The sequence below is a fragment of the Sminthopsis crassicaudata genome, chromosome 6 (genome assembly GCF_048593235.1).
Source record: "Sminthopsis crassicaudata isolate SCR6 chromosome 6, ASM4859323v1, whole genome shotgun sequence".
NCBI classification, from domain to species: Eukaryota; Metazoa; Chordata; class Mammalia; order Dasyuromorphia; family Dasyuridae; genus Sminthopsis; species Sminthopsis crassicaudata.
The window spans coordinates 36,708,808-36,735,351 of NC_133622.1; the positions used below are offsets into that span (position 1 = coordinate 36,708,808).

Here is a 26,544-nt window from a genome sequence, read left to right on the forward strand (position 1 = left end):
AAGGGATGTTTTTGCTTCTTCCATAGAGCCAAGGGAAAGGACATACTTCAAACTCTCTTGGGTGCTAGTTAGATCATTAGAATTTAACCTCTGAGCGGACTCTAAAACTCACTACTCAGCTTATTAAAGAAACAATATTCAGCACCAAAAGCAAAGAGAAAAACCAAATTTATTTCAGATATATAAATGGCCAGGTCTTGTTGGTGCAGAGTGAAAAAAATACCCTTTTAAATATATACTTTTTCATCAGTTTTAAGAATGAAGAATTTAAGAAGCATTTTTCTTTCACACATGTGTGTATATTTTCATATATCATTTTGTGTGTGTGTGTGTGTGTGTGTGTGTGTGTGTGTGTGTGTGTGTGTGGTGAGAGAGAGAGAGAGAGAGAGAGAGAGAGAGAGAAATCATTTTAAATTTTTTTATGAACAAAAATTTCAATAGATACTGAAAAAAATCTTTTGGAAAAAATATAAAGTTAGAAATTCACTTAAAAACACAAAAAGAGCATAGAAATAAACTGACCTTTTTTTTCTAAATGTGGTAAATAGTATCTATCTAAAATTAAGAGACAACATCATATATAATGGGGAAAATCTACAGGCTTCCTTATAAGATCAGGATTAAAGCAAGAATATCCATAATTAGCATTATTAGTTTGACCTAGTGCCAGGAATTCTAGCAATAATAATATGATGAAAAAAATAAATTGAAGAATGAACATTAAGAAAAAAAGTGAAATGAAATTATTGGGGCTTACTTTCAGGTTTAATTAAAATAATTTGACAATAATGTCAATAAAATTTTAGAATATAAAATAAACCCATATAAATAATCAGCATTTCAGGATATTAGCAAACTTTTAGGAGGAAGAGAGAGTAATTTCATTCAGAATAACCACAGAATTTATTTGGGACTACCTATCAAAATATATACAGGGAGTATATAACTACAACTATAAAATACATTTCCCAGAAATATCAGGCTTAAATAATTGGAGAAATATTCTGGTTAAATCATATAAAAATAAATTCAATAGTACTTAATTAACATACAGAAGTAAATGAATAAGTAGCAGGTTGTTGAGTAAATTCAAAGACTAACTGGTTTAAAAACTCACTATATTTGATTTTTTTTTTAAAGTACTAGGAATGGCAAATAGCCTGGCAAATATTTGCTATAGGCTAAGATCTCATACCATATACCAAAATATGCTCCAACAAGATCTATCATCTAGCTATAAAAGGTTGCATCACAAATATAGAAGAAAAGAAGAAAACTTCCCTATACAATTCTAGTAAAGGGAAAATCAAAAAATAGAAAGAATCTTGGGAGACAATTTTGATTATATAAAATTAACGAATTTTTGCGCAAACAACTAATGCAATTATGGTTAGAATGGAGGGAGTTAAGTGGGAAAAATATTTTTGAGAAATTTGATAAAGGTCTGATATCTAAGATAGAGAAGAAACTGATTCAAACATATAGAACAAGAACCATTCTCTGGTAGATAAATGAACAAAGAATATGAACTGGTAATTCTCTAAGGAAAAAAGGTAAGCTATAAAAAAATCATATCATCAAATGTTCCAATCAGCATTAATTAGATAAAAGTAAATTAAAACAACCCTGGGACTCTACCTCTTAACTTTTGGCAAAATTTGGTAAAGATGAAAAAAAAATTGAAGAATGGCAATTGATGGAGGGGAGTTTCCAGAAAACAAGCACACAAATGCACTGTGATGTGCTTTGGAAAGCAATTTAGAGCTATGCCCTAAAATCCAGTAAATTGTATATACACTTTGACCCAATGATGTCACTACTAGGCCTGTAACTCAAAAAGATTAAGGAACCCATATATACAACACTATTTATAATAGCTCTTTTTGTAGTGGCAAAGACCTGGACTAAGAGAATACCCTTCAATTGGGAAATGGTTGAACAAGTTATGGAATATTATCGTGCTATTAAAAAAAATGACAAAAAGATTCGTTTTTAGAGAAACCTGGAAGACTTGCATAAACTGATGGAGAAACAAGTGAATGAAACCTGAAGAGCAATTGATAAAATAGTAACAATGAAAAGGCAAACAACTTTGAAATACTTGAGGAGTATTAAAAGAAACAAAAACAAAACAACAACAAAAACAAACAAACACTGCACAGACAAGACTAGAAGGAAGACCAGAAAGAAATATATAAACAAGTTAGCCTTGAAATTTTGGGGTTGAATTCATAATATATGTAAAGGGGAAATCAAGTTGCATATAATAGAGATTCTTGGTTTCAAAATAATCTTCTTTAACTGTTCTATTTTGTATAAGGAAATGTTCACTTTATTTGATATTTAAGTTCAAAATAAAAATGAATAAAATTTTAAAAGAAAAATATTTTATAAATAATAGAAAAATTACATAAAATAATTCCTTATAACTGTCAACAAAACAGACCCTATATCAAGATTTTTTTCATGTTATGAGTTTAACTTTTTTCTTAATTAAAGACATTTGTGTTTCTTGGGTTTGAGTCAGTCAACTGACACATGCATTTATTATGATCTGTAAATATATAATTAGTAATGTCTCCGTAAATTTATAGTTCACTCTTCAACGTACGAGTATTTTACCAGAGCATCTGTGTCTTCAAAATAAGTTTTAAGATCATTTGGATCTTAAAATATAAGATTTTGGTAGCCCTCCTCTTCTCCCTTATTAATGTGTTGATGGGAAAATGTTTTTGTTTGAAAATTTGCTAGTTCTCTTCAGATGACTTTATTTAATAAAATGCATACACTAACTGTGTTGTGAATGTATTGGTAAAAATTTCTGCCTCTCATGTTGAGAAGAATTTTGAGCTTTTGCATGTATTGGTCCTAATCATCATTATTATATGATGTTCATTTCAGTGGGCATAATTATCCTATTTAAATTATACTTTATAAAGCTTGCAACATATAATAAATGTTTATAAAGGAATGTGTATAAATACATGTGATGCAGAAATATGTTTGTATTTCTGTATAGACATAAACATAATGGTAACATTTATATGTTATTTTAAAGAGTTGTACATTCATTATCCCATTTGATACAATCCTGTGAGAGTTGTACTGGAAAGCATTATTATCTCTATTTTATAAATGAGGAAATTGAGCGAGTCCCTAGAGACAGGAACTGGAGTTGGATTGGAGATTTAATCAGCTATTATACCTTATTACAACAATAGACATTTTTAGAGATAAAAAAATAACCTCCAGGTTCAATTTAAACTTGTGCCTCCCAACTATGAGCCATTAGCTAATTGGAAAGAGCATTTCAGTACGTAATCTTTCATCAACTACTAGGAAAGCATCTCACTAAGAATAATTCCTAACAAGAGACCTGTCCAGGAATTTTGATGTTTGTGTAATATTTACCGAATTACCTAAATTTATCCAAAGACATTGTGGGATGGTACCTCCTTACAGCACCCAGAATAACTCATTTAACATTCTAGGCAATGTATGAATGGAAAAATCAATGACAAAGCATTTATCAAATACTTCTATATGTTTTCTCACCAGGAATTCAAATACAATGCCTTCCAAGACCTTATATTCTAATAGAAAAATATTACAAGGATCAGGGATTAATACTTTGGGAGGACCCAGAAATTTACCCGGATAACAAGTGGGGCCATGGGATGATAAGTTGACAAATTCCTAATTGGAAGGGAAGGAAAAGGAAAGTTTATAGTTATCAGCAAGGTGGCTGTCAAGAAAGATGGCTTGAGAACAGAGAATGCAGTGAACCATGACTAGAAACTCCCTGAAACAAGGAGCTGAGTTGATTAATCACTGATGAGGGCTGGTAGAGTCTTAGAATGAATATTTTGGATGGAGATGAAAAGACTGGAATTTTCTGAGCATCCTTTCTGATCTGGGTTGTAAGATGGTTGGCCAAACTGTCAGGAAGTCAGAAAGCATAAGAAATTCAAAATAGAATCTCTTTGGCTTTAAGCAAAGGTGATGATGTTTTGAAAGACGGCTCTATAACCTATTTTTGCCATTGTACTTTGTTCTTCATTGAAAGGGAATAAGCACTCTCATAATACTATTTACTAGGCTCTGTGCTAAGCACTTTACAAATATTTCATTTGATCCTCCCAAAAACTCTGGGAGAAAGGTGTTATTTATTTTCACCCCCATTTTCCAGTTGAGGCACTGAGGCAAATAAATTTAGTGATTTGCCCAGAGTCATACAGTTAGTGTATGAGATTTGACTCCTGACTTCAGGTCCAATGCACTATCCACCACACCTCCTAGCACTTGATGAAAGTATTTTATGTTTCTTGATTTCACTTCCCTTTCAATTAATAGTTATATTTCCTGTGTGCCTTATACAAATATTAATTAGTTTCATGAAAACACATTTAGGGAAAAATGTAATGAGTTGGGTTTGGGCTAATAGTTCACTGAAATGGGAGAATGCCATAGATGGTGTAATGCTCGTGGAGGAGGGGTAAACATAATGCTGAACCTAGAGGTTAAAGTCGGGGAGTTCTCCCTACTGTCACATTCTGGAGGAGCTGAATGGAGCACAGTAGATGGGTAACTCCAGGAATAAGGGAACTAAGAGAGAGTATACAAATGAGCAGTGTATCCAAGCAGGACTGAAAAAAAAATAGTACTAAACAACCAGAGGCACTGGGGAGACCAACTGAAACAATTGAAGCGTATTGAATTCTGTGTAATTGGGTTGGAGTGGAAAGAAAGGATAATCTCAAACTGAGCCTAGTGAATCTGGCATTGCAGAGCCTCTAGAAATAGGCCCAGGGCATATCAAAACAGGGCTATTCTGAGTGACATCATGGGGTGGGAATTATGGGTGACTAAAACCCTGTGGCCTTAGGTTCAGAGGAACCCTGGGAAAAAGCAGAGGTGAGACAGATCTGGTAAAGGACACTGACTTCTAGAGCTTGGAGTTCAGGCAGGAAACTATAATATCCTTAGGGACTCCATTGGCATGTGGTGGTGGTGGTGGGGGGGGAGCATGGATTGAGTTGAGCAGATTAGGGATGAAAAGCATAGAGCCAGTTTGCAGGATTTAGTTAAAAGTTAATAGTATGGCAGGGTTTGTCCACTTAAAGGAGTAATTTAGGTAAAATACATGTTTTAATAGAAAATCTCATTAACCAATTTCATGGAAGGTCCATGATACTAGTAGCATATAGTAGGTATCATGAAAAGAAGGCTAGTGTGTAATTATATGTAAATAAACTTAAGTCTAGACAGAATGAAGTCTAAACATTTCATATCTCTATCAGTGTTCTATAGGACACTGGTTAAATACTTCAAAGTTGTGAGTCAACAAGAGTATAGTAGAAGCAGCACTAGACTTGTCAGATGCAAAAGATCACTATTATGTTAGGGTTTTGGGGGGTGAGGGGTTCCCTCTGTGGATTGGATTTGGGTTGGAGTGGAAAGAACTCAAGTGACTGAAGAAAACAAGTTCATGGAAATTGAGTCGATGTCCATCAGTTGGGAATGGCTGAATAAATTGTGGTATATGAATATGATGGAATATTATTGTTCTGTAAGAAATAACCAGCAGCATGGTTTCAGAAAAGTCTGGAAAGCCTTACATGAACTGATGCTAAGTGAAATGAGCAGAACCAAGAGAACATTGTACACAGCAGCAAGAAGATTATGTGATGATCAGCTGTGATGAATGTGATTCTTTTAAAAAATGGGGTGATTCAAGGCAATTCCAATAGACTTGTGTTGGAAAGAGCATCTGGATGTATCCAGAGAGGAGGCTGAATGTAGATCAAAGAATGGTATTTTCATCTTTCTTGTTATTATTGTTTGCTTAATTTCTCTTTCTAATATATTTTTCTTTTGATCTGATTTTTTTGCATAACGAATATGAAAATTTGTTTAGAAGAATTTCACATGTTTAGCCTATATTAGATTGTTTGCTGTCTGCGAGAGGGGGGAAGTGGGAAGGAAAGGAAAAAATCTGGGGATACTAAGTTTTGCAGAGGTGAAGTTTGAAACCATTTTTGCATGTGTTTGGAAAAATAAAAAGCAATTATATAAAAAAGGAAGGACAGAAGGAGGGAGGAAAAAAATAAGCTCAAGGGGCCTTTCCACAAAGTCAAAAGACTTGAGAATTGAGTCTAGGCTAGAAAGTGTTGAGTGTGGGTAAATCACTCAATTTCTTTTAGTTTCACTATGCTCATCTGCAAAATAGGGATAATTTTAATTGTGGTCGTCTTTTTGTGTATTGCCTTCCTGGTTCTTAGTTTATTAGGCATCATTTCAAGTGTTTTCTCATGCCACTTTATTCTTCACATTCATCATTTTCTTTGGCATATAATATAAATTGTTGATCCATTTCCCAATTAATGAGCATCTGTTTTGTTTCCAGTTTTTCACTAAAATGTGAAATACTTTAATAAACATTAAATCCTTTTATAAATGTGAGAATTTTTTATCTATAAAAATAGGAATGATGACCTCTATTTCCAGGATGAAATTTTATATATATACATATATATATATAGATAGATATATACATATATCTATATCTATATCTATATATACACACACACATATACACACACACACACACACACACATATATATATATATATATATATATAAAATGTCTTGTTTTATCTGTAAAGTCTACATGTAATATTTCTGAATTTGTGTCATAATTTTTGCAGCTATACCCTATTGATGGGTGCACAGTGAAGTTTTTCTTAGATTTCTCATTCTAGCTATAATGAAATCTAACTCCCCTCGGTGTCAGAGTTGATAATTTCCAGTCCAGAACTGTAGCCATAGCAATAGTTAGCTAGCTGTAAAATTACCTTGATTTTAAAGCCTAAACTATCTCTAACTAAAAGGACTTCTGATCATATCCTGTACTCTCCTAGATTTAAAGACTTCTTTCCTAACTTCCTACCTTAATCATTACCTTCTTAAATCTTATCTTCAAGGACTCTTCAAAGAAAATCCATAGAAAATGGTAGATAGTACTGTATACTTCCCAACACTCCAGCATAAATTAAAAAACAAAAGAAAAATATATTCTGTCATAAAAGTATAGAACTGAAAGAAATCTCTTAAGTCATCCAGTCTGAAATCTTCATTTTAAAAATGGAAGTAACTGGGATGTGGAGAGAACAGTGTCTTGCCGAAGATCATAAAGTAAATTATAGACCCAGAATTTGAACTTCAGTCCTCTTAGATCAAAGCCAGCACACTCTTTCTATTGTACTATGCCAGCCAAGTTTCTTATTTCTGTGCCCATTGGAGAAAAATGTTGTCATTTATTTAACAACAATAACAAAAAAAAAAAAGCGGAATTTCAGTACATCCCTAAACTATTGTCAAGGATCTGGCATTTAATATATAAAGTTATCATTATAAATTGTAATAACATTTATGTGAGACCTAGCTATATACTTGTTAGGTTCTCTTTTGAGGGAAGGAGTTAGGGGCCAGTGCAAATATGTAATAGATTCACTTGGTGAATCAGGTTTTAGAGGGCTCTGGAAGACTTGACCTATCTCTAGATTTTTAAATCAGCTCACTAAAATATTTTAATGAAGAGAAACTTCAACTAAAAAAGAATAGAACTCAGTTTGTCAAAACATTAGCTAGTTTATTTTTCTTTATAACTGAAAGGCAATTCGGTTCATGGAAATTTGAGCTTATTCAGGGATTTAGGGACTTGGTCGGCTCAATTGAGGTAAGACTCCCCAGGGCCAAGGGATTATTTATAATTGATCCCTTGCTATTATCATTCTCTCGCATGTTCTGTGTAGTAAACAGTTTTAAAACTTTGTTCAATGGTAGAAACTGGCAACCCGAACTCCTTAGTTGAATTGCTATATTTAGAATTTGCTAATTTGCCTCAGTCTGACCTGAGTCTGTAGTAATGGAGATGTGTTGAGTTGGAGACTGCAAGTACTAGGATGTTGTAGGTAGTCGGAGGGAGGAGAATGAAAATCAGGAACAGAGAGAATTTGGAAGTCATCCCCATATTTGAACTTATATTGATGACTTTTTTTTTTAATATCATAGTCATTTTCCCATTTCAATTAAAACCTCCTATTATGTCAGGGGGAAGAATTTTATCTTTTACGAAGTTAGGGATAGAGATGATCAAGATAAAATTAACAATTTTGATTACATAAAACTTCTATCCACACAGAATAAATACATTTGGAATCAGAAGGAAACAATTAACTTAGAAAATTTCTTCACATCAAACTTCTCCAGGAGAGCAAAGCTTCTTAAACTGTAGATCCCGATCATGTAACTTAATGTGGAGGTTGCAGAGTTATGACTTCTTATCAGTAAATGTTTGGTTTGTATACCTATTTTATATACCTATATACCTGGAGTTGCAAAAATATTTCTCAGGTGAAATGACATAGTGAATGGAAAAAGTTTAAGAAGCCCTGCAGTAGAGGTCTTGTATCCAAGATGCATAAAGAACAGATATTGTGTGTGTGTGTGTGTGTGTGTGTATGTGTGTGTAGAACAATTTCCAGTAGATAAAGTGATTAAAGGATGTGAACAAGCAGTTCTTAAAATGAAGAATGGAAGCTATCAACAACAAGGGGAATTGGAGGAGGAAATAAGTGTTCTACATCACTAGGAATAAGAGAAATGCAATGAAATTAACTTGAGTTGTGCATCAGGTTGACAAAAATGACAAAAGGAAAATGTCAATTGTGGGAGAGGGCTTGGGAAAACAGAATAAATGCATTATTGGTGGAACTGTGAATTGGTGAAACAATTATGGGAAAGAGTTTGGAACCATGCCTCACAAGTCACTAAGCTTGACTCAGTATACTACTATTAGGTAAGAGATATAGACAGAGAATACACATCTATATGGTCAAGTTCATGGCAATCTTTTTTTTACTACAAAATGTGGCAAAGAACTAGAAAGAAAATTGCTGCCTAACAATTGAGAAATGACTAAATAAATTACAACAAACAAATGCAATTTGATTTTATTGTATCATAAGAATTCAATTAAAAATTTATTAAGTAACAACTGTATACCAGGTACTGTGCTAAGTTTTGGGGAAACAGTGGAGAAAAAAAATTAGTCCCTACACTTAAATTGTTTATAATCTAATGAGGGGGAAGAGAAAAACGAAACACAAAATGAAGCTGTAAAGGAAGGGAGGGACAACAGAGGCTACCTAATATGGAGGCATTTTGTTTTGTGGAATTGAAGCCAGCGAATTGTAAAATGCAAAGTTGAGTGAAAAATAAAAAATATGACAGATTCTGAGAAATATGGAAAAAACTTTATGAACTCATGTAAAACAAAATGAACAGAGCTAAAAGAATAATTTACAAGATTGACCACAATATACCGATAGGAAATAACTCTGAAAGATCTTAGAATTTTTTCTAATGCAGCAATTAATTGTGGCTTTAAAAGGCTGAGTTTGAAGCATATCTTAAGCCTTTTGGTACTAAGCTAGAGGTATAGAACCAGACTGTATTCTTAGATAAGGCCAATATTTTGATTTGTTTTGCTTAAAAACTATGCAGATTTGTTAAAACTAAGGATTTCTAATTGGGTGTAGGGGATAAAGAAGTGGGTTAGTTTGAAGCAATACTTATGGAATGTAAGGAGGAGCGTCTCTACAGCCTTTTAAAAGTTGAAAAGAGGGGGGAGAAAGGTAATCTAAAGAAGGGATCAAAAAGAGAGAGCCATTTGTTACCTGAAACAGAATAAAAATTCAATAGAATAAAAATTCAATACTTTTCATCCTTTCATCTTTTGCACAAATTTGTAAGAAAACAGTGATTAAATTCTAATTTCAAAATTTATTAAATTCTAAACTTCTTTGGTTAGAAATAGAAATCTAAGGGAAGCAGATGCATCTTACTTTTGGAAATCTGACTGTCCAAGCCATTTCTTCTTTATATTTTATAGACTTCAAAATCTAAAACAAAGTTCCATAATAAAGATAAAAGAGCAGTAAAATATTTATATAAGAGTTTTGTTACGTCAAGCAAATCAGTATCAACTTTTGACTTTTGCCCCAACCCTTAGAATCATTTTGATAAAATAATTCAAGGATGTTTGAATGTAGGGTCGAGACTTAGGGCCAAGAAACTTCTTGTTGATTTACTTACTGGCTATGTGGCTGCAGGTAGATTACTTAATCTGGCTAAAGTTTCATTTCCTCATGTGTAAAGTTGGTGTGATGTCACCAATTCTATAAATCAAAACCCCAAAACTCCTTTCTTATGTAACCTAGAAAAAAACAATTGAGCAAAATCAACCAACCTCGTGGCTGCAGGATACGTAACATTCTGGGTCTCTAGTCCCCCAACTTTCTACCAAGGGAAGGAAAGTAGCTTTCATCATCTATTCTCCAAGGCCAACACTGGTCAAGTAATTAATCAGAGTTTGGCTGCTGTTAAGTATTATGTTTGTTTGTGTTGCATTAATCACTGCACACCTTATCCTCCTGATTTTATTATCAGTTCATATAGATTTTCCCAGCCTTTGCTGAATTTCTCATTTTGTATTTTGATAAGACGTGATTCCATCCACGTGTGGAATTTCCTCAACCATTGCATGTTTTCAGCGATTTATGGCCCCAGAGAGTTGCTTATGGAGCACTCATAGCCTAAGTGTCATGACCAAGATCTCACAGCTAGTTTGAGACAGAGCCTTATATATAATATAATATAATATAATATAATATAATATAATATAATATAATATATATTATAAAATATAATATAATATAATATAATAATCAATATAATTAATATGATATAATATATTAATATAATTAATATGTCTAATTTATAGTTAAGATCTAAGCATATAGGAAAAATGACATAGTCCTTCATGCTTTCATTGGTTCATATCTCTCTGATTTGCTATCAACAAAATGAGAAAATAGCAAATGACAAGAAGGATCTCCATGACCTTGTGTCAGCAAATCTTTGCCTGTGGCATCTCCAGTACCCAGGGTACTACTGTAGCGTAAGATGGTGGCAGTAGATTAGGTGGGATTTAATCTATGGTAACTCCCAAAAGACATCACAGCAATTTTTCTCTTGACTGGGCCTTTGTCATTTAATTTTAATCATAGATTATCTATCTCTTGGTTGACCTGGTTAAATTTCAACTGGTTATTTGGGTTTTACTGTGTTCTTTAGGCTCATGTCTGATCAGGAAAATGGAAAGGCCCCAATTAAGTACTATTTTTGCCCTTAGAAGTGTCAGTCATGAAACATGATTGGCTAAGGATTATATTTCCAGGTGGAGAGTGAAAACTTTCTAACAAGAGGCTGGGGGTTAGGATTCCAGCCCTGGATTAGAAAAGCCTTTGTGATTTCTATAGCTCTTCCATTCCTTCAAGCCATGAAGGCTGGTTTTTGTTCCTCAATCTAGTGCAAATCTTCCTGACACTATTTGGGTGTTTTTGTTTTTTTTGTTTTTTTGCAAAGACACTGGAGCGGTTTGCTATTTTCTCTTCCAATTCATTTTACAGATGAGGAAACTGAGGCAGACAGGGTTAAGTGAATATCCCAGCATCACACATTTAATAAGTGAGACCAGATTTGAATTCAGAAAGATGAGCCATGATAACTTCAGGTTGGGCACTAACTAGCTATCCCATGAAAGAAAGAACCCAAGGAAATAGAAGGACACAAATGTTTATTAGGAATAGGATTAGATCAGTCAGATTCAGGATAGAAGAGCACAATTAGAAATAGGTGCCAGAAGGCGTGGAGGAGTTGGATAGAGGTGGGGGTTATAAGACTATCTGTTCCTCCATGTCTGTTTTTCTTTCTTTTTAAAAAAAATATTTTAATAGTTTTTATTTACCAGATATATGCATGGGTAATTTTACAACATTGACAATTACCAAACCTTTTGTTCTGATTTTTCCCTCCTTCCCCCCCTCCCAGATGGCAGGTTGTCCAATGCATGTTAAATATGTTAGAGTATAAATTAAATACAATATATGTATACGTGTCCAAACAGTTGTATGTCTGTTTTTCTTCAACACTCCAGGCATCTGATCAAACATGAATGGAAAGAGAGACACAAAAAGAAATGGAGACAGAGGGAAAAGGGGAAAAGAGAGAGGGGGGTGGCACCTAATAAATATTTGTTGAATTGAATTGACGGTAGTTATATGTGCAGTTCACTAGTTCAAACCCAAGCCTCAGTGAAGACCACAAGGAGTTATGTGTGTGTATTAGTATATTTGGGGGCAAAGGGGAGAGGGGGGAAGATAGGGAGAGATGGAGAGAGATAGAGAGGGAAGGATGGGGCGGGGGACCCCAAAGGAAATCCAGGGTGGGGGCATCTTGTTGCCCAGAGCTGAAACCAGGCAGAGCTGCAGACACACCAGAGTGAGCTAGAAGTCTGGTTTCTGCAGAGGACTGCAATCCGGGGAGCTGAGGGAGCTATTCTTTCCATGGCTGGAGTAAGTGGCCCCCAGATGCAATCTGAAGGGATGAGGTTATCCTGGGAAGGACATCCTGTTTCAGCAGCAGCTGCGGATGTAGATGTCACCAACGCTCACTGCTACTCCAGGAAGAATGAACCATTTCCTCTCTTCCTGGTGTCCTCTCTCCATTCTTCCCTCCTCTGCCCTCTCCCTTCCCTCACTGAAAAGAAATAGAACTAGGGGATCCTTGGTGACTCAGGTGACAGCCAAAGCCTTACCCTGAGGACTGAAACACTCTCTTGTTGCCCTCCTAGTCTAAAAAGAATTTTTTATAATAGACTCTGTAATAATCTGTTGGCTTTTCATCTCTCCCTCTGCCTTACCTTATAAAATTCTACTCTCTATCCACACTGTGATCTCCATCCTGTCACCCCAACAGTCCTCTTCCAAGCCATGTCCTCTACACTAACCACCGCTCTTCTCCCATTTTGACCCCTTAGTGAACCATTTCACCTCTAGAGTCCTCTTCTCTATGAATGCAGACCCTCATCACTTCATGCCTTTGGTTACTGCAATTGGGTGTTGATGGGTTTAGACTGCCTGAAATCTCTCAACCTATTCTCCTTTCAGACACTAAAACGATTTTTACTAAAACATATTTGATCATCTCTCACTCTCTTACTCAAACTCTGGTGGCAACATGTCCAAACTATAACTTGCCTTTTTATTAAAAACCTCTCTGCCTCCTAATTTCCATAGAAGGAAGCACTATCCTTATTTAATCATCCAAATTTATAACTTCTATATTACAATGGACTTGTCACTCCCCTGAAGGATCAGGCATAAACCATTTATTGCCAGAGCTGGTATTTTCTGACTTCAAAACTCCCTCGAATCTTATCCCTTCTCTCTGTTCATTCAGCCACCTCCCTGGCTCAGACCCTCATCACTTCTTGCCTGGATTATTGTGATATCAGGGACCATCCTATGAAAATAGTCCTCTTTCCTCAAGGCAAGAGACTCTCAGATATATCTACTCATCTGCCAAAAGTAGTTTTCCTAAAGCACTTGATCATTCCCCTTCAATAAAATACCAGTGATTCCCAATTATCTCTAAGAGCAAATAAAAACGCCTCTTGTGGGCATTAAAGTTCTTCAGACCTCCAATCTACCTATCAAACCTCATATTATCTTGCACTCCTTCCCTAGCTCTTTGGTTCAGCCAAACACATTTTGCTGATCATCTCTGGCATAGTTCTATCTCCCATTTCTTGCCTATGCATGAACCCTGTGCCAAAATAATGCATTTCATCTTCACTTTTGGATCCTTTAACATTCAGCTCAAAAAACACCTTCTAGAAGAAGCCTTTCCTCATTCTAAAGCTAGTCATGACCCACCCCCTTATAATCTTGACTTTGTTTTGTCTATATTTTACATGGATTTATTTAAGTACATCTTATGTCCCTCAGCAGAAGTTCCTAGAGGATCAAGAACTGTTTCATTACTGCCTCTGTATGTGCTTAAAAATACTTGTGATTTGTCATCTTGGAATACTTTGATCCTAGAGAAATAGTCATTTCTAATGTGTGGTCTCAAAATAGACTTCAAAATAGAATTCTTTTTCTGCTAAGAATTAGATAACTGTTATGTTAATATAATTTGTAGCACCTTTGGAATAATGAGCAAAATGAGAGAATTTTAGAAATGGACCTTAATTGCTTTCTAATTCAATCCATACACATAGCCATATTTTGCAAATGTTCTCCAGAGGCCTATTACTTAGTATTATGCAGTGTTTATCTGGACCGAGAATCTTTTTATGATCCTGATGATTATCATGATTATTTATAATTATATGTGGGTGTGTGCTCTACAGGTAGTACATTTTATTATTTCCTGTGAAATCACATAGGTGATACCTACAAGCAGAACTAATCTTTTAACTAAAAGCTGCAGCCCTCGCTGACATAAATTAGATTTTCCAAGTGCTACATCTGTTTTTTGAGGAACTGAAATATAACCAAGGAAATTATACACTTGAGGCAAAGTTATAAAAATGATCCTGTATGTGAAGACCAGAGCCTGATGGTCATCCTGTTCCACCCACTAAATCTTTCCCAATCTTCTGATTAAGAAGTCAGCTTGTTAGTTTTGTGCAGCAGTAGAGAACAATGACCTAATTGGTCCCAGTTATGCTTTCTGATTAGAAAAATCTCTTGTCTGAAATGGAAGAAAGATTGCTCCTAATCCATCTCTAGATGACATTGACTATGTTAAGGTTTAGGAAATTTTGAAATTAAAATGCATCATGTTATTAGATTAATTTAAAGTTAAATTATGGTTTATGGACTATAGTATATAATAGTAGGCAATTGGGAAGCCACTCCCAGCTCTGGTCAAACCAAGATAAAAAAGGAACAAACTTAGAAGCAACAGAAAAAAATCAGTATTAGGTTTTAGGAATAACTTTTGGATTAAAATCCCCAAGGTATAAGTACATCAGCCTAAACTAAAGAGATCTCAAAAGTATTGATGACAGTTTCCAATATGAGAATGAATGTAAGTGTCTGTGATGCAAGAGCAAACAATCCACATGTAAATTTAGTAATTTTGGAACTCTTAATACTTTATCATTTTTGAACACTATTTTGTTTTTGACCAAGATATATTTCATCAAGATTTGTATATGTATACACGTGTGATCAACCTCTTACTTGCTGTTCAAATTTTTTATTTTACTTATTAAGTCACATCTATGATAATCATAGGCAGCTGGATGGCACAGGCCTGGAGTCATTAAGATCTGAATTCAAATCCATTCTCAGACACTTATTAAACATGTGAACCTGGGTAAGTCACTTCACTCTGTTTGCCTCAATTTCTTCATCTATAAAATGAGCTGGAAAAAAGAAATGACAAATCATTCCATTATCTTTGCCAAGAAAACCTCAAAAGCCGTCACAGAATTGGATGTGATTGAAAATTACTAAGCAACAACACATTCACCTCCCTTATTTTAACATGGCATGTCCAAGATACCTTCTTAGGAAATAAATCATATAAATTAGTATCATATTTTTATCAAAGCCAAAAGATTGTAAAGAACAGTATGTACTTCAGAAATGGATGAACTGGGTCAAGGGCCATTTGTTTTGCCAAATGGCGGTGAGCAGAAAAGGTACTCTAAGACCATATATTAAAAAGTCATATCTTGGAAGAAAGACTGAGAACCATCTAACCATATCCTCTGCTGCATGTGGAAAGATGAGATGAAAAATTAAAAATGTAAAATTATAAAACAGTACTAAAACAACTTTTATTATGTCTTTGAAGCTTTTGTTGTGGTTCAGTTATTTCAGTCTTGTCCTACTCTTCGTAATCTCACAATTTGGGAGTTTCTTGGCAAAGATACTGGCGTGGTTTGACATTTCCTTCTCTAACTCATTTGATAAATGAGAAAACTGAGGGAAACAGGGCCACACAGCTAGTGTCTGAGGCTATATTTGAATTCAGGAAAATGAATCTTCCTTACCCCAGGTCCCTTGTGCTCTATTCACTGTGTTGCTTTGCTTCCCTTTGAATATTTATTTCTGTATTTCTTCCCTTCTTTCTCTACTTGTTTATTTTTTCTCTGCTTCTTATCCATAATACTTCAATATTAAGCCAATCCACCATATCAAGGATATAAGTACTGAGTGAAATTCATTCTACACAAGTTTTGTCTGTTCTCCCAACAAGTCCTCCATGAGAGGTTCACATGATATGCCAGATGCCTTTCTCTGGAATCTGTTAGGATTACTAAGTGAGAACTCAGGTTGTCTGGATGGTGACAAGGTGAGAATTCAGGTTTTCTGGACAATTACAAGGTGAGAACTCAGGTTGACTTGATAGAGGGGGCAAGCTCATTGGCTGGGGTGGTTCTTCCCAGAAGCCCTTGCATTATCCCACGCCCATTCTCTGGGAGAATAAAAGAGAGGACTCTCAGAGAAAGAAGAAGACTCTGAATTACATCAGGCCTGACGGGGCTCTCTGCAGGAAGGGAAGTCACTTCTAAGGATAAGAGTTAACAGCAACTGCCTGGAGACAACGGTTCGTTACAGGAAGAAGAATCTGTCGGAGAGATTTGAGTAGACACAGCAGATCTCTTCCCAGAGAGTGATCCGGCAGCGTCTGGAGACGACAGCTCGATACAATTGGCGCCCAACGTGGGGCAAGGACTTTTGCTTATCCTGACAAGAGGAGCTAGACCAGACCTTCGCAATTTGGTGCCCGAACAGGGACAGACACGGTCCTGATTCCAGTGGAAAAGCCTCCCATCCAGATCTCAGTCTCTCTGACCCAGAACCGTGAGTAACGAGGAAACTTTGTTAAAGATTAAGTGAGCGTGCTAATAGATAAATAAGGAACTTAACTTGTTAAGGGCTAAACCAGCAATCTCTTATAGTGAAATGGGGCAAACACCTTCTGTTCAAGGAAAATGTTTAGAGAGCATCATCAAGGTTATGAAAAGCCAAGGCTTGATTATAATTTTAGAGGAGATTACTGAACTTTTAAGAACTGTGAAGATCATATGTCCTTCTTTTTCTCTGGAAGAAGAATTGGATCCAGATGAGTGGAAATTAGTAGGAGAGCAATTAGGTGAACACTACAATTGTCTTTGTGACATTTTACCCTTTGGTTCCAGACCAAACTCAGTTTCCAAAGATACAATTCATACCTACAATTTAATCCAAATGGCTTTAAAAAGTGTTATTCTAAAGGAAGAGATGAAGGAGCAAAATGGGGAGGTGTCAACTAAACTAGGTGAAAAGGATGAATCAGATAACAATGAAGTTAAGTACAATTCTGAGCAACAGGAGCACCTCCCATCTCCTCCCTCAATTAACCCTTCATGGTTGGAGCAAGAAGGAGGAGAGGAAGAGGCAGAAACACAAACAGAATTGCCTGTGAAGCAGCCTAAGCCTATGACTAGATTAGAAAAAGCATTGGTTAAAGCTAAGAGAGAAGGACAGGATATAAGTGATTTTATACATGCATATCCTGTGATTGAAAATACTGACTCTGTAGGTAAAAAAAGGAGAAGATATGCACCTTTAGATTTGAATAAAATTAAAGATTTGAAAAAAGGTTGTACCCTTTATGGGGCTACATCAGCTTATGTTAAAATGTTACTAGATGGTTTGTCTTATGAAGTCCTAACCCCGAATGATTGGAAATCCATAGCAAGGATATGCCTGGAACCTGGAGAAAATTGTTGCGAGCTGTCGTCTCCAGAAGCTGCCGGATCGCTCTCTGGGAAGAGATCTGCTGTGTCTACTCAAATCTTTCAGACAGATTCTTCTTCCTGTAGTGAACCGTTGTCTCCAGGCAGTTGCTGTTAACTCTTGTCCTTAGAAGTGACTTCCCTTCCTGCAGAGAGCCCCGTCAAGCCTGATGCAATGCAGAGTCTTTCTCTTGAATCCTGGCTCTGAATCTCCTCCAACTCTTATCCTTCTTCAGGCCGATCTGCTCTCTGCGCCCAGTGCTGTCTCTTTTTATCCTCCCAGAGAATGGGCGTGGGATAATGCAAGGGCTTCTGGGAAGAACTACCCCAGCCAATGGGCTTGCTCCTTCTACCAAGTCAACCTGAGTTCTCACCTTGTCACCATCCAGAAAACCTCAGTTCTCACTTAGTAATCCTAACAGGAATCTCCACGTATTCTCCCTTGAGATGGGACCAGGCCACTTCCCTTTTTTTCTAGTTATACATCTTTTAAAATATCTTGTCTGACAATTTATCTGTGGAGCTCTTTATTAGTAAAGTGAATTAGCCTATTTACACCTACTGTATGGCTCTCTGTTGATGTCCCAGTAACTTACACTGTTGATTCTCCCAAGATTATATATCCGAGATTATAATATGTGATTTTCAGCTATCATCACTGAAACAACATTAGTATTAGTTTGTATATGTTTTTGTGTGTATGTGTGTGTGATTATGATTTTGTTCGTTGTTCACCCTCAATATCCATCTAAGATAGACATGTAGCTCATTCTATTCACAACTGGAAGAAAATAAAGAAAACTATTTCCCCTGCTTACTCTCCTGTACTCTATTACCACTACTAATTATTTTAAAATAGGAAGCTCTATGCCAAAAGAAATTTCCCTAATCATTTATGTATGGACATTGTTCTTGCTTGGGCAAACCAGTTAAATTAGAAGAATGGGAAAGGTGTTTACTCCTGGATCCAGTGAAATAGAGTTCTCTCTCATTCTTTTATTTCTCCTCAACTCTGTATTGGCTGATCATGCTCTTTGTCATTTACCCTCCTTCTTTCCATGCAGATTTTCCTGACTGCAGTGTACCATATGTCTTATAGAAAGAACCCCATAATCAGTAAGCCAGACAGGTACTTGCTTCCTTTTCAAGATACCAGGTGTTCTTTACAGGTCAAAACTGAAAAAAATTCCAAATCACTTTTAGCCCTCTTCACCTGCTTTTTGTCCCTCCCAAAAATATACCACTTGATTGCTAGAATGAGTCAGTTCTTTCAAACTAAAAGGGATTTTTCAACACAGGAGAGAAATTTGGGGAGAAAAAAGGTAGGAACAGTAGGAGAACTAGATGTTAATTAACTGTTCTAGTAAATGTTTAACTCTGGGCAATTTTCCGTTCCCTAACAAAAAGGTATAAGAATATCCAGGCACTAATGAGTGCCTGAGGTTGGCATTTCAACAAAAGTATTAGGGGGGAAAACTGTAAATATTGGCAAATTAAAGATATCTCAGGCAGACAAGGAAGCTATAAAATCTTGTCTCTGGCAGTGAAATAGTCAAATGTAACTTTTTAATAGGGGGAAATATTATATGTACACTTGGGGATAGGTATGTGTAGTAACTGAATAGAACAGAAGAACGAAACTCAGACTTTTTTGCTTCCTAGTATTTTTTTAAGTGAGTCTAAGAATAAGATCCTCAGTGGAACCTGTGAGAGGCCATTTCAGAAACATGTTACAGCAGAGCCAGATAATTTTAAAATTCAGTCTGTTCTTATTTAGTCTAACATTTGTATTATCCTTTTAATCGATTCTGTGATTCTTGAAGGAAGAGACTTTATTTACTTATCTTAATAAATATCTCTTTCTCTCTTGGAAAATGCCTAATGTATTGTTTTTATATATAAAAGACACATGAAATAAGCAAATAAAAAGCCATTTATTGAGTTTAAGCCTTATAGCCTATAATAAATGGTATTTTAGAAACTGCAAAGAATGAATAAAATTTATAATCTCTATCCTTCTAGTGTTTCTAATCAAACAATCTACTTTCCCATTTATTGAAAAAAAAAAGTTTTAGTAGTTTCTTGGAATATTTAAAAACTAGACTATTAAAATCTCTAGTAAAGTATAACCTTTGCTGTAATGTTCACTAGTATTTGTTAAAATTAATTATTATATTATTTTAAATTATTATATTTTAATTAAGTTATTTAAATTATTTTAAAATTACTTATATGATAGTTTTGATTTTTTTTAAAAATAGGAAAATATAAAAATAGTTGAGTATGTACTATGCTATACTATACAACATGCATATATTTATATAATATGTATATGAATAAGCTTTACATTATAACATAACATTGTATAGAATATGTCTAATTTCATAAACCCCATGGAAATTAAAATGCATAGAGAGTCTTTCTAAGTGGTGATAGCTGTCACAAATGTGATAATTGTCACATTGATTTGATCCAATTCCTGAAACATAAAATCATTGGAGCATCCATAGATCTAGGCTTTGGAGGGACACCTAAATTCTAAATACTTCTAATTTCTAAACCCCTCATTTTAAATATAAGGAAATGGCATCTCATGGAGATTAATGATTTATTCAATGTCATACAGTGAGTAAGCCTTAGATGTGAACCCAAGATCTCTGACTCCAGAGCCAATTAATTCCCTTTCTCCTGTATCATGCTGTCACATAACAGCTTTTTATGATTCTTGCATTCCCCACTCCAAATTTGCATTAGGTGTCCCTTTCATTTTAACTCTGACATCTTGCTTACTATGAGCTATTTTAGGTTTTGTTTCACTTTTTTTGTGGGGGGGGGAGGCCATAAAATCTTTGATTAAAATAAGAGGTGTCTAAGTAATTAAATATCTTGGATGAGTCATACATTTGTGAAGGTGAAAAGAACACTCATAATCTAATTACAATGGAATACCTTTTTATAAACACATACTGGGGTTTGAAGACAAAAGTAATTTTAATAGGATTAGACAGATTATGGTGCTTTCAGATGCTTGAGAAGTTAATTATCAGTATTTGATTTTTAAATCTCCAAGAGGAAATGATTCACGCTTTCCTGAGGCAGGTAGATGCATTAATGGATAGGTACATGAGCAGATTGAGCAATCGAGTCAGACTTGAATTGGAATACTTCCTCCAACATTTACTAGCTGTGTGACCCTTAAATGTTCACCTGAGTCCTCTCAGCCTCATCTGTGAAATGGGAATCATAAAAGGATCTCCATTCCAGGGTTATTTTAATGATCCAAAAAGCAGTATAGACAAAACATTTTACAAACCTTAAAGCTTCAAATCCCACAACATCTGGGAGATAAGATCTCATTATATATGTATAGATACATGTATGCATATATATGTTTATATACATATGTGTGGGTAGGTTTGTTTTTTAAGGGTAAAGCATCATTAAATTGACAGTTCTGGTCATGAGATCGGGTCAAGTTGAGTTTCTTCTCTTGAGAAAGAATTCTAAAGAAGAGCCAGCACATCCTCTGTTACTTAGAGAGCCAACTCATTTGTTGAGTTTTGGGGCCCATATTGTTATTTGAAAAAAGTTTCAGGAAGAAGACAGGGCCAGAGTCTGGGGCTTTCTGTTACTCTACCTTTGCAAACTCTTCATATTTTGACAAATGTTGTTTGTTTGTTTGTCTAGATTCGCTGATACAAGCTGGACTTGCAGGCACTTCAGACATGACGGACCCTCTTCAGTGGGCCAGATATCACTGGCCACGATTGCTCTCAGGGGCAGGCAGGAATGACGGCGAGAGGTTTTACAATTATTCTTCGCTGCTTTTGTGTGGCAAGAAGCCATCTCAGACACCAAAAATGGCAGGAAAACATCGAGTAGTGATTGCACGCGCGAGGTGCTTCAAAGAGGAATATGAGAAAACCTGTGGAACATACATGAATAATCGAATACGGACAACCAAGTATACTCTCCTGAATTTTGTGCCAAGGAACTTATTTGAGCAGTTTCATAGGTATTATATCTTACTCGTTGATTGAAGAATCTCAGAATTTCCATTGTTCTTTTCGATTTGTGGGATTTATGAATTTTTTTTTTATTACCATGTTTGGTGGATTCTCATCAGGTCAGCTCCATCATCAGTTCTGTTGAGATCTTTGTTGGCTAGTGGGCATCTCTTGGATTCAGATTATCATCTGATATCTATAGTAATCTGGCCAATTGGTCTGGCAGAGATTATTGGAAAGCATAATAAATGTGCCTAAGACTACATTAGTTTTCTTGGTGCTAGATCACACTGTTGACGATAGAGCTTAGTTTGTGAACTCTCAGATTTTTTTTAGAATAACTTCTAGTTTGCTATCCTTCCCCTGTCTTGTACTTTTGAATCTATTTTTAAACCCAAGTATAAAATAATCTAGCCCACAGCTCACCATTCTTTCCCTAAGAATTATTTGAGAAATTTATCAAATGCTTTGCTACCATTAAGATGAACTATATCTACAATAGTTCTTTGATCTTTTCATCTAAAAACTCTTTAAAAAAAAAAAAGAAAAGAAAAAGAAAAGAGGAAATTAAGTTATACTAGCATAACCTGTTCTTGGTGAAACCATGCTGATGTTTTGTAATCCTCGCTTCCTTTTACAGGTGTTATTAATTATTCATGTAATAGCATGTACTAGAATTTGTCAGTAATCAAAGTCCTCTATGCTTTAAGCTCTGTTCTCTTCCTCACCAGAAGACCAGAATCACATTTGCCCTTCTCTGACTCTTCATTTTCTAGGATCTTTCAAAAGTCAGTGATAATGCTTTTGTAACCTCATCCGCCAGTTTTTCCAGCATGCTAAAATAAAGTTTGCATGGGCCAGAGAAACTGAATTTGTTAAGGGCAGCTCGTATTATCCACTTTTTTTTAAATCATAATAACAGCCATTGTTGTTCTGGTATGTAGTTAGAATTCACTCTAAAATCTTCTCTATTATCCCTGTGCTAACAGTACTAGTCATGGGACAGTAAAAATCATTCTTCTGAATCTTCTATCTATTCTAGCAAAATCTAGGATATGTATTAGAAAATGATTGGTTTTCTCTTTCTTAATTTCATATAAAAAGGCACAATGTAGGACTTCAGTTATACAGACATCTGCTGGACAACTCTTTCTAAAATTAGAGAAGCTAATAATGTTTTGTTCTGGCTTGATGATAACTTTATCCTTTGGGAAACTTATAGAACCAAAGAGGGGAATTTTATCTGATATCTAATTATCAAGGAAGTGCTGGTTGCTAGGATGGAATTGCTAAGAACATCCATGGAAAGTTACTCCTCCAACATGAAATTTCAAATTAAGAAAGAGATCTCCTGTGCATTTTTGGATATTTCTTCTTCCCACATTGTTCATTATTGCTATCCTTTATTCCAGGGTTTCTTAAACTTTTTCCACTTGTGACTCTTTTTCACCCAAGAAATTTTTTGCATGACCCCAGATATTCAGGTATATATATAAATAACTATACAAACCAAAGAATTACCAATAATAATTTTCACAGACCCTACATTCAAGGGATGAGACCCTTTATGAGACTACAAACCTCAGTTTAAGAAGCTGTGCTCTGGACGATCAAGCTTGGTAGAATGATATAAGTTGTTTTCACCTTCCTTCGTTCTTATTTATTTAAAGCCCTGTTTCAATTAGATTTATAAATCTAAGTCAGATAAACACCAGCCCTAGGTAGGTGTCCTTCATTAGTAAACAAGAAACTGTCATTTCTATATTTTAAGCCATGATGTAAACTTTAGTCAGTTTTCTTACACATTTTCGCCCAAGCAATATTTTACTTTCTAAAACTTCCATCTCTCAAAGCCCTTTCTTCCCATTGGCATCATTGAGGAAAATACTGATCATGCTTTTAAGGGCCTAAATTTCTTACTAAAGATTTCTGGAACCTTAGGAATATTTTCTGGGTTCTTCATAGTACTATAATTTGTGTCCATCTGAATCACTCTTATTAACTGGCCAGGGAAGATAGCAGACCATGTAATTGCTACTAGTTCAACAATTAATCTCTGTACTCTTAAGTATATTTTCTAGAGAGATAAGTATTAATTTATCTTTTTTTTCTCTTTTCCTCTGTCTTGTTTTTTTATTCATTTTCTCTAATAAGCTAGAGAGAAAAGTATTATTTGATCCCTTTTACCTACTATTCTAGGAATGAAGCCAGCCTGTGCTTGAAACACAACACTCTTACTACCCATTCAATGTAACTTATAAAAATTATTTTTGAACTATTTTAACAACAATAATAAGAGGTACCATTTTTATTGGAAAAAGCAGCATTATAATTTAGAAGACTTAAATTCAAATCCTACTTCTGGCATAAACTGGCAAGTCACTTAACTTCCCAGAATGATCTTTATTTGTAAAAGGAGCTTCCTCACCAGAGCTCTCTTCACTAATAAAATCACAGAGGCAGTCAAATAATAATGATGCTAAATATCATTATCTTCCCCTCACATATTAAACCTAGCCAACAAAGTAATTGTTATTGCTTTTCAGTTGTGTCCAACTCTTCCTAACCCTATTTGGTGTTTTTTTGGCAAAGATACTGGAGTAGTTTGCCATTTTCAACAGGTTTAAGCCATTTGACTCAGGTCACATAGATTTAAACTCCGGAAGCTTGGTCTTCTTAACTCTAGATCCAGTACCCTATCCATTGCACTACCTAACTGCCTAACAAAGTAGACAAACGATATATATACATATATATATATATATATATATATATATATATATATATATATATGCAAATGTTTGTTTCAATTTCTCTACCATTGGATACAGGGAAGGTGATGATCTCAGTATGGGAACAAGGTAATTTTTTAATTTTTTTTATATGAAAGATTCCAGCTTTAGTGGTAAAGACATTATATGGAAACATTAAATGACAATTTCCCCACTCATGCATCCAACATATATTGATAAGAGTTCTATCTATATAATTTGGAGGGTACTCTTTCAAGATAGGCTTTTATTATATATTCCATCAAGTATTGAAGAAAAACAATCTAAATACTCATAGTCAGGTGTCATCTTTATGTTCTTATGTATGCCAAACAGCAGCTTTCATCTAAATAGCTATTCAGTTTAAAAATTTTAAAGATAATGTATTTTTCTTCTTAATTTCAATAAGTTTCTGATATTCATGTCATCATTTATGATTATTTCTTAATCTTTTTGTTTTCTCTGAAACTGTACAGCCTTGAAGTACAGCAATTTTGTTCCTATGATTAATAATAGCAATAATGATGATGATGATGATGATGATATATATGCTGTGCTTCTGAAGGAGAGAAAGAAATTATAGCCCTATAGGAAATACTTTTAGTATGGGAATTAACTTGGGAGTTGTAGCTGTTCTGGAATTGCACCCGAGTTAATTTGCCCTATGTCTTGAGTTTAGAATTTAAGTTTAATTGGAACACTTTGTAAAAATCTTTTGGACAGAAGAAAAACATTTTTTCTAATTAAGCTTTCCTTCAACATCCTTAATATTGTTAAAAATTAATAGGTATAGAACAGGGCTTTATTTTTATTTGGCTTCATTTGCTCCTAATTTTCCACCCAAATAGTGTCAGCTTCTAAATTTTCTATTGTTTGGTATTATGTTAAGCAAAGGTAATTGGATTCCTTATGCCCTAACCTAATACCGTCTGTCTCTAGTATGGAAAGTCTTTGATTCAAGCTATTACAAAATTATAAAGAAGATAGTATTGATGTTTCTACAGAATTTAATTCGGCAACTATTTAAGCACCTACTCTGTTCTCAGATACTTACAGATATAAAGATGGAAATGATAATTCCTGAACTTAAGGCATTTATAGTCTAATACAGGGGTTCTCAAACTATGGCCCACAGGCCATTTGTGGCTACTGAGGACATTTATGTGGCCTGCAAGGTTATGGCAAATGAGCTGAGGGGGGGAGACAGAGTGTGAGCTTTTGTTTTTACTGTAGTCCGGCCCTCCCACAGTCTGAGGGACAGTGAACTGGCCCCCTATTTAAAAAGTTTGAGGACCACTAGTCTAGTACAACACATAATAACTGACATTCATATAGTGCTTTAAATTTTGCAATTTTGCTTCACATCCAATATTTTCCTTGGGCTTCAAAATAATCTTATTCATTAGGTACAACAAATATTATCCTATCATTTTACATTTGGAGAAACTGAGGGTCAGAGAGGGTCAGTAATTTTTTCCTGGCAAGTGACCAGGTAGGTGGAGTTTTAATCAAATACTTCCTAAATCCAAATCCATTATAGTCCATTCTAGTTTAGTGCCTCCCAAATGTGATATGAGGTAGAATGGAATAGGGAAATCAAAATAGGAAATAAAACGTTCTGAAAAAAAAATTTCACAAAGAAGAGATCACTTTCAGATAGATGTGGTAATGGTTTGGTGGGAAGGGAATAGCAGAGTAAGGATTAAGAAGTGTGTTCTGGAGTAGAAGATGATTCTGTCTGAAAGTGGGAGAATATAGAATAAGATTAGAAAAAAGCTAGTAGCTCCACCCCCTATCACCAAAACAGAGAAGAGAAATATCTCAATGATCAGTCTTATTTATCAGTATTGATTGCAACCCTCTGTAACCTGATATAGTGGGCTGTCATTTCGTGGTTCACAAGCCCCTTGTGTTTCATGATGAAAAGTCTTTAAAGGTGCCTTAAGCAATAAATATTTGTTTAATTATGTTACTATATGCAAATAATAAGCACATTAGGTTTTGCTGGATTCCTTTAATTCTTACACAATGTCTCACATAAAATATTGTAATTATTTCA

The 26,544-nt window shown here is 34.9% G+C and overlaps 1 protein-coding gene across 2 annotated transcripts in view; it reads left to right on the forward strand.

Annotated features, from left to right (window-relative positions):
• ATP10D (ATPase phospholipid transporting 10D (putative)) overlaps positions 1-26,544 on the forward strand; it is a 148,034-nt gene that overhangs the window by 67,381 nt on the left and 54,109 nt on the right. For both annotated transcript variants that reach the window (XM_074276276.1, XM_074276275.1), the window contains one exon: positions 21,395-21,722. In XM_074276276.1, coding sequence (XP_074132377.1) covers positions 21,433-21,722 — 290 coding nt within the window. In that variant the 5' untranslated portion in view covers positions 21,395-21,432. The remainder of the gene's footprint in view (positions 1-21,394; positions 21,723-26,544) is intronic.